Below are 15,399 nucleotides of genomic sequence, written 5' to 3'. Positions count from 1 at the left end.
TGCCTCCTACTTGGGTCATGAATAACAATTCAATTTGAGCTCTGGAATCCCACTGGTGTCTTCCACAGTGACGACTGTCTTCCCTGATAGGCTCCTTCTCCAATCAACTCTGGCCAACTCCTCCCTCATGTCTTTGTAGATACCCTTATTTAATTGTAATACCGTTACCTCTGATTCCAGCTACTCCCTCTCAAACTGCAGGGTAAATTCTATCATATTGTGGTCACTGCTCTTTAAGGGTTCCTTCACCATAAGTTCCCTCATCAAATTTGCCTCATTACACATCACCAAATCCAGAATTGCCTGTTCCCTAGTAGGCTCTGTCACAAGCTGCTTCAAATAACCATCTCTTAGACATTCCACAAATTCCTTTTCTTGGGATCCACTACCAACCTGATTTTCCCAGTCCACCTGTATATTGAAGTCCCCCAAGATTATTGTGATATTGCCTTTTTTACATGTCTTTTCTGTCTCCTGATTTGTATTCTGCCCCACACCCTGACTACTGCTTGGGGGCCTGTACATAACTCCCATCAGGGTCTTTTTTACCTTTGTGATTCCTCAACTCTACCCACAGAGATTCTACGCCTTCTGAGGCTATATCGCTCCCTGGTATCGATTTAACTTCATTCCATACTCACAATGCAACCTTAACCTTGTATATGTAGATCCCAGCCTTGATCTCCTTGCAGCTGCATCTCTGTGACGCCTACAACATTGTGCTGGCCAATTTCAATGTGGTGTTTTGCCTTCCTGGCATCTCCTGCCACTCGGGATTGCATCACGGGTGGTCACCATTGGCAGGACCGGAATATCCCATCGTCAGGAATGGGTGGAATATTTAAGCCAAGGATTCTAAATGTACCAAAAACAGAACTATCTAACCAAAGGGTTGTAGAAACAACAGTCAATTGGTTCAGGTGAAGCATGTACAATCAGGACACACATGCAGTGATATAAATTTGCAGAGTGTAAGCCCTGTCCCCCAACAGCCTGTGAAGTCCAATTCTTCCGAGGATTGCAGAGTTAAATTGGGCACTTCACTAACCCCACAGCTCATCCGAAGCTACAAATCCAACTAGATTTGAGCTTCATCCCAAGAGGGTTGATGAGAAACCTCAGGGCAATTCAAGCAGACAATGTTTATGTCTGGTTGGCACGCGTTCAGCAGGGTGTTTCTGGGTGGCTGCAGAGCTGAAAAACACCCCAATATTGAACGGCACTTTGCTGTTCTTTTGGCCGAGGGGAGTGACTCCCCCCTGAGGCCGCACTTTGAGCGATTTCCTGCTTCTGCTCACCGGCAGGAAATGCACCTCGCATTTTGAAATACTGACCCAATCCTTCTCTCCCCCCCCCCCCCCCCCCCCCCTGCACACTTTCAGTCCTCCCGCCCTGTTTTTGACCCCTCTGACCCCAACTTTGAGGAGGTCATTGGGAACACCCTGTCACCCCTCCTCCACCTGTAAAGGCTCCACTGGGCCTGATCGCCATCAGTGTCAATCTGCTACCTGGACACGATGGTACTGCCAGCCTGGCACCCAGGCAGCAGCAAGATGGCATTGCCAAGGTGCCAGGGTGGCAGGGCTAAGGTGCCAGGCTGCCATCGGGAGTCCCACGGTATCACCTTGCCCTGTGCCTGACCACCCAGGGGTCTCTAATGGCTGGGAGCAACCCCCCCCCCCGCCCCCCCACCCCACCCTGAGTCTGTGATCCCTGATCCACGTTTGTGGAAACCAGCTCCAAATGGCATCCTGACGAAGATCTCCAAGGAGCGGCCGTTACATCCCGAGTGCTGGGAGAATCCAGCGAAGACCGAATGGCTCATTTAAATATACCGATCTGGGTCACGCGCAGCGAGAGCAAGATCCAGATCGCGACGTCTTGTGAGATTCCGTTGGTTCTCGTGAGGCATTGCAAGCGTCGCAAATCTCACGAGAGGCCTCTTACAGGATTCAACGAGGTCGTTGAATCACAGAATCTCTACAGTACAGAAGGAGGCCATTCGGCCCATTGAGTCTGCACCGGTTCTTGGAAACAGCACCCTACTTAAGGCCACGCCTCCACCCTATCCCCATAACCCAGTAACCTCACCTAACCGTTTGGACTCTAAGGGGCAATTTAGCACGGCCAATCCACCTAACCTGCACATCTTTGGACTGTGGGAGGAAACCGGAGCACCCGGAGGAAACCCACGCAGACACGGGGAGGACATGCAGACTCCATACAGACAGCCACCCGAGGCCGGAATTGAAGCCGGGCCCCTGGAGGTGTGAGGCAGCAGTGCTAACCACTGTGTGACCGTGCCATCCCGAATCACTCCCCCAAGCTTAAAGAAGGAAGGCTGTTTACTGATAATTGCAATATAAAATTAATGTGAGGATGATAGAATAAGTGCACCAAATGTAAGCTCCCATTTCTCTTGCTTTACAAGGAAAGCAATGTTAAAAAACAAGTCCAAATTCTATTTTTTCCCCTCTGCAAGCAAGGTGTGTCATTCCCAACGAAGGCACTGATATCATTAAATATGTATTCTGGGTTCATATAAAAGTTTCTGAAATCATATTTGACTTATTAGGACACAAACATAAGACTATAGGAACCAAGAGCAAGGGTCGGCAATTCAACCCCTCCACCATTCAATACTTTTTCTTATTCGCTCTTTGGATGTGGGCGTCGCTGGGCTGGGCCAGCATTTGTTACCCATCCCTAATTGCCCTTGAACTGAGGGGCGAAGCATTGTTGTGTGGGTCCGGAGTCACATGTAGGCCAGACCAGGTAAGGACGGCTGATTCCCTTCCCCGAAGGACCTTAGTGAACCAGATGGGTTTTTATGACAATCGGCAATGGCTTCATGGTCATCATTATACTTTTCATTCCAGATGAATTCAAATTTCACCATTTGCCGTGGTGGGAACCCAGGATCCCAGACCTCTGGGTCTCTGGATTACTAGTCTTGTGACAATACCACTGCGCCATCGCCTCCCCTAACAACCTTGGCTGATCTCGTCCAGGCCCCATCTCCACCATCCTGCCCATTGCCATAACCCTTCATTCCACCACTAATTAAAAACCTATCTATCTCCTCCTCAAATTTGGATCGTGTTCCGGCATCCACTGCCCCTTAATATCAAAAACATCAAGAAATGTTATCATCCAGTTGTTTTTATTATAATGAAAGCAGTTCACATAGTTTCTCAAAACTTTACAAAGATTTTCAGATTGTCATAAAGAATAAAAATACTGCAAAACGGTAAAGTAACTTATAAAAGCAAGGTGAAAATATTCTGGTCATTCGTGTAGGTATTAGTCAACCTTCTAGCCGGTCTTCGAATGCAGCTCTGATCCCATTGATGTTCTCTGGCTGATGTTTCCACAGAACCCATCATTTGCTGGCCTGCAGAACTGTATAACAAATAAATTTAATCAATCGTAATGAAGAAAACAGAGGAATTGAGCTTCTTTCTGTAAGTGAAATACTTCAAGCGATACATGGCGAAAAAATAGGTGAGAGTGTGGATGGAGACATCCTGATGTAAGTGCTGAGGTTTGTTTGCAATAACCTATTTTGCATCTGGTGCCCACAGCTCTGGGGCACATCATGGGTTCCAGGTTATACAATGCACCATACTGTGCCTGGTCCAGGGGCACTGTTGATGCTCCCTTACCCATGTTCAAGGCCACTATTGGACACAGGTATGCATTTTAAATAAAAATTTAATTAAACAGTGCTTTGCATTGAGTGTCTACACAACTTTTCCCATCTTGCGCTCCCGCGTAAAAATGAAAATCTCCTGACGACCTGACATTTTTATCCTTTCTGTCGACGAGCATAAAATTCAGCCCAAAGGTCATTGTTATCACACTCGAATGGCTCCCTCGTTACATTTTCACAAAGAGAACTTCATTTCTTGTGGATTATGTGTTGTTTTTCTTGGCTACTTTCCAAGTGCCTGAGTTTTTAGGCTGAAGTAAAATATCTGTAAATATTAGAGCAAAAAGATTTCATATTTTATACCTGGCCCTTTTGCAAAATGTTCATAGAATGTGACTGAAGCGGAGCAAACAGCCATAGCCGCAAAGAGCAGCCAACGGAATATAGTCCATATCTTCAGCAGAACCTCTCTGATTAAACAAGGAATTATAATTAATACAGTACAAAATAAATTAACGCACAGTTTATGCAAAATGACCATCAGTAACATCCCAACAATTCTGGAAAATTATATTGAACACATTGACAGTTTTTACAGGCTATGGGGTGATTTTCAAAGTGTAGTCATGCCTCGGAGTTTTGGGCTTTGTACACACAGGGAAAATATCTCTAACAGGAATTGTGCAGAGACGAGCTGTGTTCAGGTGAGATTGCATCTCTCTGTTGAGGATGCATTACAGCAGTGTTCTAAGGCTTCTTCAGCAACACCTTCCAAACCTGTGACCATCACCAGTTGGAAAGACAAGGCCAACAGGTAAAGCAGCACCACCTCAACTTCACCTTCTTAACTACCACACGAAGTTGACCTGTAAGTGGATCATGATTCCTTCACCTTTTCTGAGTCAAAACCCTCTCTACCGAACAACACCGGTGGGTGTATTGGCATCACATGGACAGCAGGGGTTCAAGGTGGTGGCTTACCAACATTTTACCAAGGGCAATTAGGGATCGGCAATAAATGAAGGTTTGTCAGCAGCATCGACATCCCGTGAATGAATAAACGCTGGGCTGGGGTGTCGGATGTTCCGTAAGGGAAGATATCAGCAGAAAGTGTTAATGTCACTCTTTCATATTATCGCACTGAATGATTACTGCCAAGGTCTGAAAAACGTCGCCCCCTGGCTTTGATATGTGTGTATTAAATGGGAAGACAATCAATGGCAGAATTATGAGGAAATATATGGCATCAAGGTGGCGGTTAGAGTTAGTTAGAGTTAGAGAAATACAGCAAAGAACAGGCCCTTCGGCCCACGATGTTGCGCCGAACTTTTGTCCTAGGTTAATCATAGAATTTTGGACAATTTTTCATGGCCAATCCACCCAACCTGCACATCTTTGGACTGTGGGAGGAAACCGGAGTAACCGGAGGAAACCCACGCAGTCACGGGGAGGATGTGCAGACTCCACACAGACAGTGACCCAAGTCGAAATCGAACTTGGGACCCTGGAGCTGTGAAGCAATTGTGCTATCCACAATGCTACCGTGCTGCCCTTAAGAAGTTAACCTACACTCCCTTATTCTACCCTAATCCAAGTACCTATCCAATAGCCGCTTGAAGGTCCATAAATTTTCTGACTCAACTACTACCACAGGCAGTGCATTCCATGCCCCCACTACTCTCTGGGTAAAGAACCTACCTCTGACATCCCCTCTATATCTTCCACCATTTATCTTAAATTTATGTCCCCTTGTAATGGTGTGTTCCACCCGGGGAAAAAGTCTCTGACTGTCTACTCTATCTATTCCCCTGATCATCTTATAAACCTCTATCAAGTCGCCCCTCATCCTTCTCCGTTCTAATGAGAAAAGGCCTAGCACCCTCAACCTTTCCTCGTATGACCTACTCTCCATTCCAGGCAACATCCTGGTAAATCTCCTTTGCACCTTTTCCAAAGCTTCCACATCCTTCCTAAAATGAGGTGACCAGAACTGCACACAGTACTCCAAATGTGGCCTGACCAAGGTTTTGTACAGCTGCATCATCACCTCACGGCTCTTAAATTCAATCCCTCTGCTAATGAACGCTAGCACACCATAGGCCTTCTTCACAGCTCTATCCACTTGAGTGGCAACTTTCAAAGAACTATGAACATAGACCCCAAGATCTCTCTGCTCCTCCACATTGCCAAGAACCCTACCATTAACCCTGTATTCTGCATTCAGATTTGTCCTTCCAAAATGGACAACCTCACACTTGTCAGGGTTAAACTCCATCTGCCACTTCTCAGCCCAGCTCTGCATTCTATCTATGTCACTTTGAAGCCGACAACAGCCCTCCTCACTATCCACAACTCCACCAATCTTCGTATCATCTGCAAATTTACTGACCCACCCTTCAACTCCCTCATCCAAGTCATTAATGAAAATCACAAACAGCAGAGGACCCAGAACTGATCCCTGCGGTACGCCACTGATAACTGGGCTCCAGGCTGAATATTTGCCATCCACCACAACTCTCTGTCTTCTATCGGTTAGCCAGTTTGTTATCCAACTGGCCACATTTCCCACTATCCCATGCCTCCTTACTTTCTGCATAAGCCTACCATGGGGAACCTTATCAAATGCCTTACTAAAATCCATGTACACTACATCCACTGCTTTACCTTCATCCACATGCTTGGTCACCTCCTCAAATAATTCAATAAGACTTGTAAGGCAAGACCTACCCCTCACAAATCCGTGCTGACTATCCCTAATCAAGCAATGCCTTTCCAGATGCTCAGAAATCCTATCCCTCAGTACCCTTTCCATTACTTTGCCTACCACCGAAGTAAGACTAACTGGCCTGTAATTCCCAGGGTTATCCCTATTCCCTTTTTTGAACAGGGGCACGACATTCGCCACTCTCCAATCCTCTGGTACCACCCCTGTTGACAGCGAGGACGAAAAGATCATTGCCAACGGCTCTGCAATTTCATTTCTTGCTTCCCATAGAATCCTTGGATATATCCCGTCAGGCCCGGGGGACTTGTCTATCCTCAAGTTTTTCAAAACGCGCAACACATCTTCCTTCCTGACAAGTATCTCCTCAAGCTTATCAGTCTGCTTCACGCTGTCCTCTCCAACAATATGGCCCCTCTCGTTTGTAAATACTGAAGAAAAATACTTGTTCAAGACCTCTCCTATCTCTTCAGACTCAATACACAATCTCCCGCTACTGTCCTTAATCGGACCTACCCTCGCTCCAGTCATTCTCATATTTCTCACATATGTGTAAAAGGCCTTGGGGTTTTCCTTGATCCTACCCGCCAAAGATTTTTCATGCCCTCTCTTAGCTCTCCTAATCCCTTTCTTCAGTTCCCTCCTGGCTATCTTGTATCCCTCCAGCGCCCTGTCTGAACCTTGTTTCTTCAGCCTTACATAAGTCTCCTTCTTCCTCTTAACAAGACATTCAACCTCTCTTGTCAACCATGGTTCCCTCACTCGACCATCTCTTCCCTGCCTGACAGGGACATACATATCAAAGACACGCAGTACCTGTTCCTTGAACAAGTTCCACATTTCACTTGTGTCCTTCCCTGACAGGCTATGTTCCCAACTTCTGCACTTCAATTCTTGTCTGACAGCATTGTATTTACCCTTCCCCCAATTATAAACCTTGCCCTGTTGCTCGCACCTATCCCTCTCCATTACTAAAGTGAAAGTCACAGAATTGTGGTCACTACCTCCAAAATGCTCCCCCACTAACAAATCTATCACCTGCCCTGGTTCATTACCAAGTACTAAATCCAATATGGCCTCCCCTCTGGTCGGACAATCCACATACTGTGTTAGAAAAGCTTCCTGGACACACTGCACAAACACTACCCCATCCAAACTATTTGATCTAAAGCGTTTCCACTCAATGTTTGGGAAGTTGAAGTCGCCCATGACTACTACCCTGTGACTTCTGCACCTTTCCAAAATCTGTTTCCCAATCTGTTCCTCCACATCTCTGCTGCTATTGGGGGGCCTATAGAAAACTCCCAACAAGGTGACTGCTCCTTTCCTATTTCTAACTTCAACCCATATTACCTCAGTAGGCACATCCCCCTCGAACTGCCTTTCTGCAGCTGTTATACTATCTCTAATTAACAATGCCACCCCCCCACCTCTTTTACCATCCTCCCTAATCTTGTTGAAACATCTATAACCAGGGACCTCCAACAACCATTTCTGCCCCTCTTCTATCCAAGTTTCTGTGATGGCCACCACATCGTAGTCCCAAGTACAGATCCATGCCTTAAGTTCACCCACCTTATTCCTGATGCTTCTTGCATTAAAGTATACACACTTCAACCCATCTCCTTGCCTGCAAGTACTCTCCTTTGTCATTGTTACCTTCCCCACTGCATCGCTATGTGCTTTGGTGTCCTGACTATCGTCTACCTTAGTTGCTGGATTACAGATCCGGTTCCCATTCCCCTGCCAAATTAGTTTAAACCCTCCCGAAGAGTACTAGAAAACCTCCCCCCCAGGATATTGGTGCCCCTCTGGTTCAGATGCAACCCGTCCTGAATGGATGCGTCCTGAATTGCGTGGATTATAGTAATTTAATAACATCACGTTGCTCATCATGACCTGTGAGGAAAGCAGGATTATCTAACAACCGTGGCTTCAATGAGGATGGCACAAGATTGATATTTCGAAGTTGCAAATTAAAATCTTACCTTGAGGTATCGTTGGAACCATTTGGTCTTCCTATTGTTGGAAGTAAAGATAAATGAATAATTTGATGAATAACTACCAACCACCACCATTATTATCTTTGGTGTACTGTACTTATGGAAAATGAACCTGGGTGTTTAAAGCTGAGGAAAAAATAGATTCTGAGGGGCCTTCACAAAGAGCTTATAGTGTTGGGAGGACAATAATCTGTGAGGTATTGCACAAACTTTCAATTTATTTTTAACATTTATATTTTCTTGTAGTATTAGTGAAATTTTTGAAGACTTTACCCAGAGAGCTGATAGAAGCTGGAACTTGTTAAATGTGGAACTAGGGACAGTACCTCCAATCCAGTCATGGCTTTCAGATCTTGCTGGGGTGCAGGGTGGGCAGTCCAGGCCACGGATGGTTCATGTGAGGCCGGGTCAGCTGGTGTAAGGATCATATGGAGCGGCGGATAGAGTGGATGGTGAAGCCAGTATCTAGTCTGGAGCCACATCATGCCAACGTGGCACCTAGATGAGTTGTCCAGTGCGTTTTAAAAAATTTCACTCAGTTAAAATTGGTGCCTTGAGCATCCTAAAAATGTCTGGTTTGTGGACGGACACTGTTGTTTTTTTGGTCAGCGGATCTGAGACGTTCTACCTGTACCACAAGGTGTAATTGTGACAAATTTCATAGATGCTCTTCGGGGGAAATTGAGCTAAACTTAGCGAGGGGGAAAGTAAGAGAAGGATGGGCTGAAAGGTTGAGATGAAGTAGGGTGGCCGCAATGTGTAAATAAAGAACTAAGCATTGACCAATTGTTATTGTTTTGTGAGTTTTATTCAACACTGATTGAATGATAATAATTTTATATTGACCCTTACCTTCAGCAGTTGTCAGATTTTTTACCTGGACGATCTTTATGTTCGTTATTCTTACTGCTCCACACCAGTACTCTCCTTCATCAGCTTTATTAATGTTGCCCAGGGTAACAGTAAAATTCTGAGAATTGTTAATAGTGATTGAAACACTCCCATTTTGCAGATTGTTTACAGCCCCATCAGAGCTGGCAATAATGGTGCATTTATTTATAGAGGTGACTTTACACAGGAATTTCTTATAGTAATTCTCCTCCTCCGTGTACAGACATGGTACAGTGGCGACATTTCCCACAACACCACTGATCTCTGATACAATTGGCTCCCATGTACCTGTTGATAGATGAGAAACACAATCAATAAAAGTTCAAAATTCAGCATCTTTTCATTGCTCAAAACATAATGAACCAACCAAATGTTAAAAATGTCAAAATTATTTTCTGTTTTTAATGTATGGACTGGATTATAGTGTAACATGCACTGCAATCATTGAAGGCTCCTGCGTTCAATTCCTGCTCATACTAAACCTTTAATTTAATATTTCAGAGGTGTGTGGGTCTACGTTTAGTGAACCATTTCTATTTCTGTAGCTGCAGTGAAATTGCTCAGAACGTTCGGGTGAATTTTCAAAGTGGATGAAGGGAACCCAACTCCAAGCCTATTGGACACAAACTGAGCATCGCTTTGGATAAACACTAAAAATATACAACCAATGTGAGTTTGTTACTTGTAGGTCAAATGGAGTTTCAGTTTTCATCGTCAGAACCATTGGGTCTGAGATTAGCTGCTGAACTGCTTTTATACTAAAGAAAATAGTCAGGAGACTTCCGGTGACGACGATGTGCTGAGCTGTCCCACATCAGGTGGCTCTCCTCCCCGTGGACCTGCAAAATAGCTATTTTTCGCCAAACATTCGCCGAAGAACTTAACAACTCAACCCCCCGACCTTAGTGGAATAGGGGGAAAAAGAGAGACGGGGAAAAATGCCTGGCAAAAGTCAATCCAGGGGCCGAGCAATGGGCTGACATGGTGTTGCCAATCGGTACCAGAGATGCCAATAATGTTGCCAAATTAACTAGATATGATAGTTATTAATGATAATATTGCTTTTCAGAGTCGGCAGGTATCAAATGGTACCACCACAAGGCTTTACCGGATATCGATCAAAGACCAAACAACCAGTTAGTTAGTTCAAGTTCAAGGATAGTTTATTTACACACAAGGATTACTTCGAAATGCAACACAAAACACTACAAGTTAAACTACACCTAACAGCTACAATAACCTGTACTTAACTTCAGTGCAACCGGCTCTTTGCAGATGAACAAGGCCGTTGTTCGGATCTTGCGTGGCTGGGTAGAAGAAGTGGCTTCGTTTCTGCTGGGCTCATCCGTCTGGTAGCGACTGTTGGTCTTGAACTTGTCTTCTGGTCGTAATGCTGCACTTGGCTTTAGGTGTAGGTCGGGGCCAAGAGAGACCGAGCGCCAGGGCCAAGAGAGACTGAACACATGACTGTGTCTCTTTTTATCCCTCTGGGATTTCGCCCTCTTTGGGGCTGTCCTTAGCTTTGGACCCAATAATTCGACAGGCTTCGATCACTCCCTTCAATTTTGGCCAATAAAGGGGTGGATGCCTTGAAGGCCGGGCGTGTCCTGAGCATTCATTGACCTTTGCTGTTTGGGCTTTCTTAGCAAAGGGAGTGGTGTCGGTTAGTCTGCATCTGTAACGGTTACCTGAGTACAGTCCTTTTGTTCTGGGGAAATGGGCCATTAGAATGCAAACGAGCGGAGGTTTCGATCGCGTCTAACTATCTGAGTTGCAAATACACACACAAGCTCTGAGTGTGTCTGAGTCCTGGGTTGGCCATAATTCCCATGGTCCTTTGCAGGTGGCCATCTGAGATGGCTACAATGGGGAGGGGAGGGGGCGGAGGAAATAAGAACCCCCTCTCCGCACCCCCCCTCCCCCCACCACAACCTGTACGACCAACAGCAAGCCCCCACCAAAGAGACCGCTTTACGTGTGAGAACGTGGCCTCGTTCGGGACAATGAGGGTAGCGACAGAGGGAAGGCAGAGTGGCACCCAGGAAAAATACCGGGTAATCCGGGGATATGGCAGGTAGGAATTCCAGAGAGTGGGCGAGGAACAGAAGGATAGTAACTCCGGGAGGGGAGTCACCACACTAGCGGCATAATTAGCACCATGACTGATGGAGCAGACAGAAGCAACGGCGCACCCCTAGCAAGGGGAACAGCACCTGCAAGTGGGGGAGGGGGAGGCACAAAAAACGGTGACGGAGGTAAGGGGGAGAGAAGCAGGGGGAAGGGGGATAGAGGGAAGCGGGCTACGGGAAGGGTGGGGAAAGGGGACGGGAGGGGGGACTTAGAAATAGATAAGGGCAGAAAGAAAACAAAAGAATGAAAATAAAGGATCTAAACCCATGTATGTCATAATATACAAATCAGTATATAATGGTGCAGAGACACACACTAACTGACACACTGCAAGACCAATCAACACACACAACACAGCAGCCAATCACCAGTTAGGGCACGCTCACTATAAAGCCAGAGGGCACTAGTTTTCCCGCTCATTCGGGATGCAGCCTCTGAGACAGACAGAGCCCGCAGTCAGTAGCACAAACATCCACCATGTGCTAACAGTTTAGACTGGTCAGGTTAGGCATAGGTCGTCAGTCAATCTAACATAGTGTCGACCCACAGTGCGAGTATGTTTAACAGCTCTCAGTTAAATAAAATAGAGTTGTACGATTACAAGTGTTGGTAGCCTGTCTATGTTACTGCTAAGGTAAACGCAGTCTCCACAGATCCAGAGTACCCAACACATCATGGTACCAGTACGTGATGTTACAGTTTAATAGACCAACCTTCAAGTGATCTGCCTTCGACCAGCAATCAGCCATCCGGTAATATGGACAGCGTCTGCCCTCCCCCGCCGCTCCACATCACCGGCAACCTCGGTGCGAATTGGAAAATCTTTAAACAACGATTCCAGCTTTACCTTGGAGCTACAGACCTGGAAGCTGCTTGAGATGCCAGGAGGATCGCTCGCTTCCTTTCCACGGCCGGGGATCACGCCATTCATATCTTCAACTCTCTCACTTTCGCTGACGGTGAAGACAAGTCCAAGTTCAAGACAGTCCTGCTCAAATTCGACAGTCACTGCGACATCGAGGTAAATGAAAGTTTTGAGCGCTGTGCTTTTCAACAGCGTTTGCTGGGTAAGGATGAACCTTTTCAATCTTTCCTCACCCACCTTTGCAACCTTGCGCAGTCCTGCAATTACGGCTCCACCTCCGATTCGATGATCCGTGACCAGATCGTTTTCGGTGTGCAATCTGACCCCCTACGCCAGCAGCTCCTCAAGTTTAAACAGCTCACCCTTGCTATAGCCATCGAGAACTGCGTTCTGCATGAACACGCCACTAACCGATACTCGCACATTCAAGCGGCTGAAACGGCACGGCAAGGCCCCCACGAGGCAGAGCGGGTGCAAACCATTAAACAGCTCCAGGGCCTGAGCTTGGATGAGTGCGGCCATTTCGCGCGCTTTTCGCGGGCTCCCGTGCATGTGCGCACTGACCGAGGGGACGGCGATGCCAAAGATTGCACTGCGCAGGCGCGCACCACGTACGACCGCACCACGCATGCGCGGTGGCGCACCGAACGTTCTGACGTTACGACGTGCGGCAACTGTGGCTCCGTCCATTTAAAACGGCAATGTCCTGCCAAATCCCGACGCTGTCTCCAATGAGGCTAGCTTGGCCACTATGCTGCCTTATGTAGGTCTGCTCAACCTACTACCTCTCGTCGTTCCAACCGGCCACGCAGGGATGTCCGAGCCATCCAGCCACCGGTCACCGATTCCGACTCCGACTTGATTCCGGACCTTGACACCGAGAACCCTAAAGCACCATTTTGAGTGGGCACCATCACCAAACACAAGATGCTCCCGAAGACAAAAGCCAAGTCTCTCCCAATATTCAGCATTGATCCGGACGACGAGTGGTGTGCCACCCTCACGGTCAACCGATCTCGCATCCGATTCCGCCTGGACACCGGCGCTTCAGCCAACCTCATTGCGCGGTGTGACCTCGAAAGCCTCCATGTTAAGCCTACCATCCTGGCATCCGCCTGCCAGCTTCTGGACAATAATGGCAATGCCATTGCTGCCAGTGGCTCTTGCCAGCTTGAAATGTCGCACCGGTCATTAAAGGCTAACCTGCCATTCGAAATAGTGGGATCCTCTAAAGCCTCCCTACTTGGTGCGCAAGCATGCAAACTCCGAAACCTTGTCCAAAGGGTTCACTCCCTGTCACCCGCTGATGCTTCCGCATCTCAGGACGGTGTCTTTCGCACACAGCTGGACGCCATCATCAACCGATACCACCGTGTATTCGAGGGCATGGGCACACTCCCATACACTTATGAAATCTTGTTAAAACCAAATGCCACGCCTGTGGTGCACGTACCTCACAGGGTCCTAGCACCCCTCAAGGACCACCTGCAAGCAGCAGCTGCAGGACCTCCAGGACCAGGGAGTAATTTCAAAAGTTATGGAACCGACTGACTGGGTCAGCTCCATGGTGTGCGTGAAAAAACCATCCGGCGAATTACGTATATGTATTGATCCTAAGGACCTCAACCGCAATGTTATGAGAGAACACTATCCCATTCCAAAGCGCGAAGAACTCACCTGTGAGATGGCTCGCGCCAAATCTTTCACCAAGCTAAACACATCCAACGGGTTCTGGCAGATCCAACTCAACGCATCCAGTCGGAAGCTCTGCACCTTTAACAACCTATTTGGCCGGTATTGTTACAACCGGCTGCCGTTTGGCATCATCTCTGCATCGGAAGTATTCCACAGAATTATGGAACAGATGATGGAAGGTATCGAAGGGGTTCGCGTATGTGGACAACATCATCGTCTGGTCTACCACCCCGCAGGAGCACATTGATCGCCTCCAACGCGTCTTCCAACGGATCCATAAGCATGGCCTCCGCCTCAACAGGGCCAAATGCTCCTTTGGTCAAACAGAAATTAAATTCCTCGAAGACCACATCTCACAGTTTGGCGTGCAGCCGGATGCTGACAAGGTATCTGCCATTAAGGCCATGAGGACAAGAAGGCGGTCCTCCGCTTCCTGGGCATGGTCAATTTCCTCGGGAAATTCATCCCTACCTCGCTTCCCACACCACGGCTCTCAGGAACCTGGTCAAGAAGTCGACAGAGTTCCAATGGCTCCCCGCCCACGAACAAGAATGGCGAGAACTCAGGGCAAAGCTGACCAAGGCCCCAGTGTTGGCATTTTTCAATCCGGCCAAGGAAACAAAGATTTCCACGGATGCCAGTCAGTCCGGCTTTGGAGCAGTGCTCCTTCAACGTGACGACGTCTCCTCATGGGCTCCTGTCGCATACGCGTCACGTGCAAGATGGCGCCGGAGCGAGGTGACTCTCTGCCAGCTCTCCCCAACAGATCCACTTTTAACTTAACTTATACTTGTTCTAACCTTTTAAAAATTAATTCTAAAGCTAATATTATTACTAACCTCTCTCTTTTATCTTCTCTTGCAGTCTTGAAGATCCTCCGAGGCCCTTGGAGACCTTTTGACCCGACCCGACCTGACCTCCATGACCTGAAAGAAGATCGGGCCCAAACCGCAAGTGAAGACTTCGATTTGGAGCTGACCCGGGCCTCGGAGCTCCAAACCCGGCCTAACTACCGACGCCAGCCCCCGGATCGCCCGGTCTAGTCCCCGGAGCTCCCGACCCGACCGCCGACGGCAAGACCCGGCCCAACGCGACCCCGAGAGACCCGCCCAGCGACCCGACCCGGAGAGGCCCGCCCAACGACCCGACCCGGAGAGGCCCCGCCCAGCAACCCGACCCGGAGAGACCCCGCCCAGCGACCCGACCCGGAGAGGCCCCGCCCAACGACCCGACCCGGAGAGGCCCCGCCCAACGACCCGACCCGGAGAGACCCCGCCCAGCGACCCGACCCGGAGAGACCCGCCCAACGACCCGACCCGGAGAGACCCCGCCCAGCGACCCGACCCGGAGAGACCCGCCCAGCGACCCGACCCGGAGAGACCCCGCCCAGCGACCCGACCCGGAGAGACCCCGCCCAGCGACCCGACCCGGAGAGACCCGC

The 15,399-nt window shown here is 48.1% G+C and overlaps 1 protein-coding gene across 1 annotated transcript in view; it reads right to left on the bottom strand.

The window, feature by feature from the left end:
- The window catches only part of LOC119978316 (polymeric immunoglobulin receptor-like), a 177,556-nt gene that overhangs the window by 122,406 nt on the left and 39,751 nt on the right, over window positions 1–15,399 (bottom strand). The window contains exon 5 of the mRNA XM_038819855.1: window positions 9,230–9,556. Within this exon, the coding sequence (XP_038675783.1) occupies window positions 9,230–9,556 (327 nt within the window). The remainder of the gene's footprint in view (window positions 1–9,229; window positions 9,557–15,399) is intronic.

Source organism: Scyliorhinus canicula, chromosome 15 (assembly GCF_902713615.1).
Source record: "Scyliorhinus canicula chromosome 15, sScyCan1.1, whole genome shotgun sequence".
Lineage (NCBI taxonomy): Eukaryota > Metazoa > Chordata > Chondrichthyes > Carcharhiniformes > Scyliorhinidae > Scyliorhinus > Scyliorhinus canicula.
This window is presented reverse-complemented; position numbering and strand designations above follow the sequence as displayed.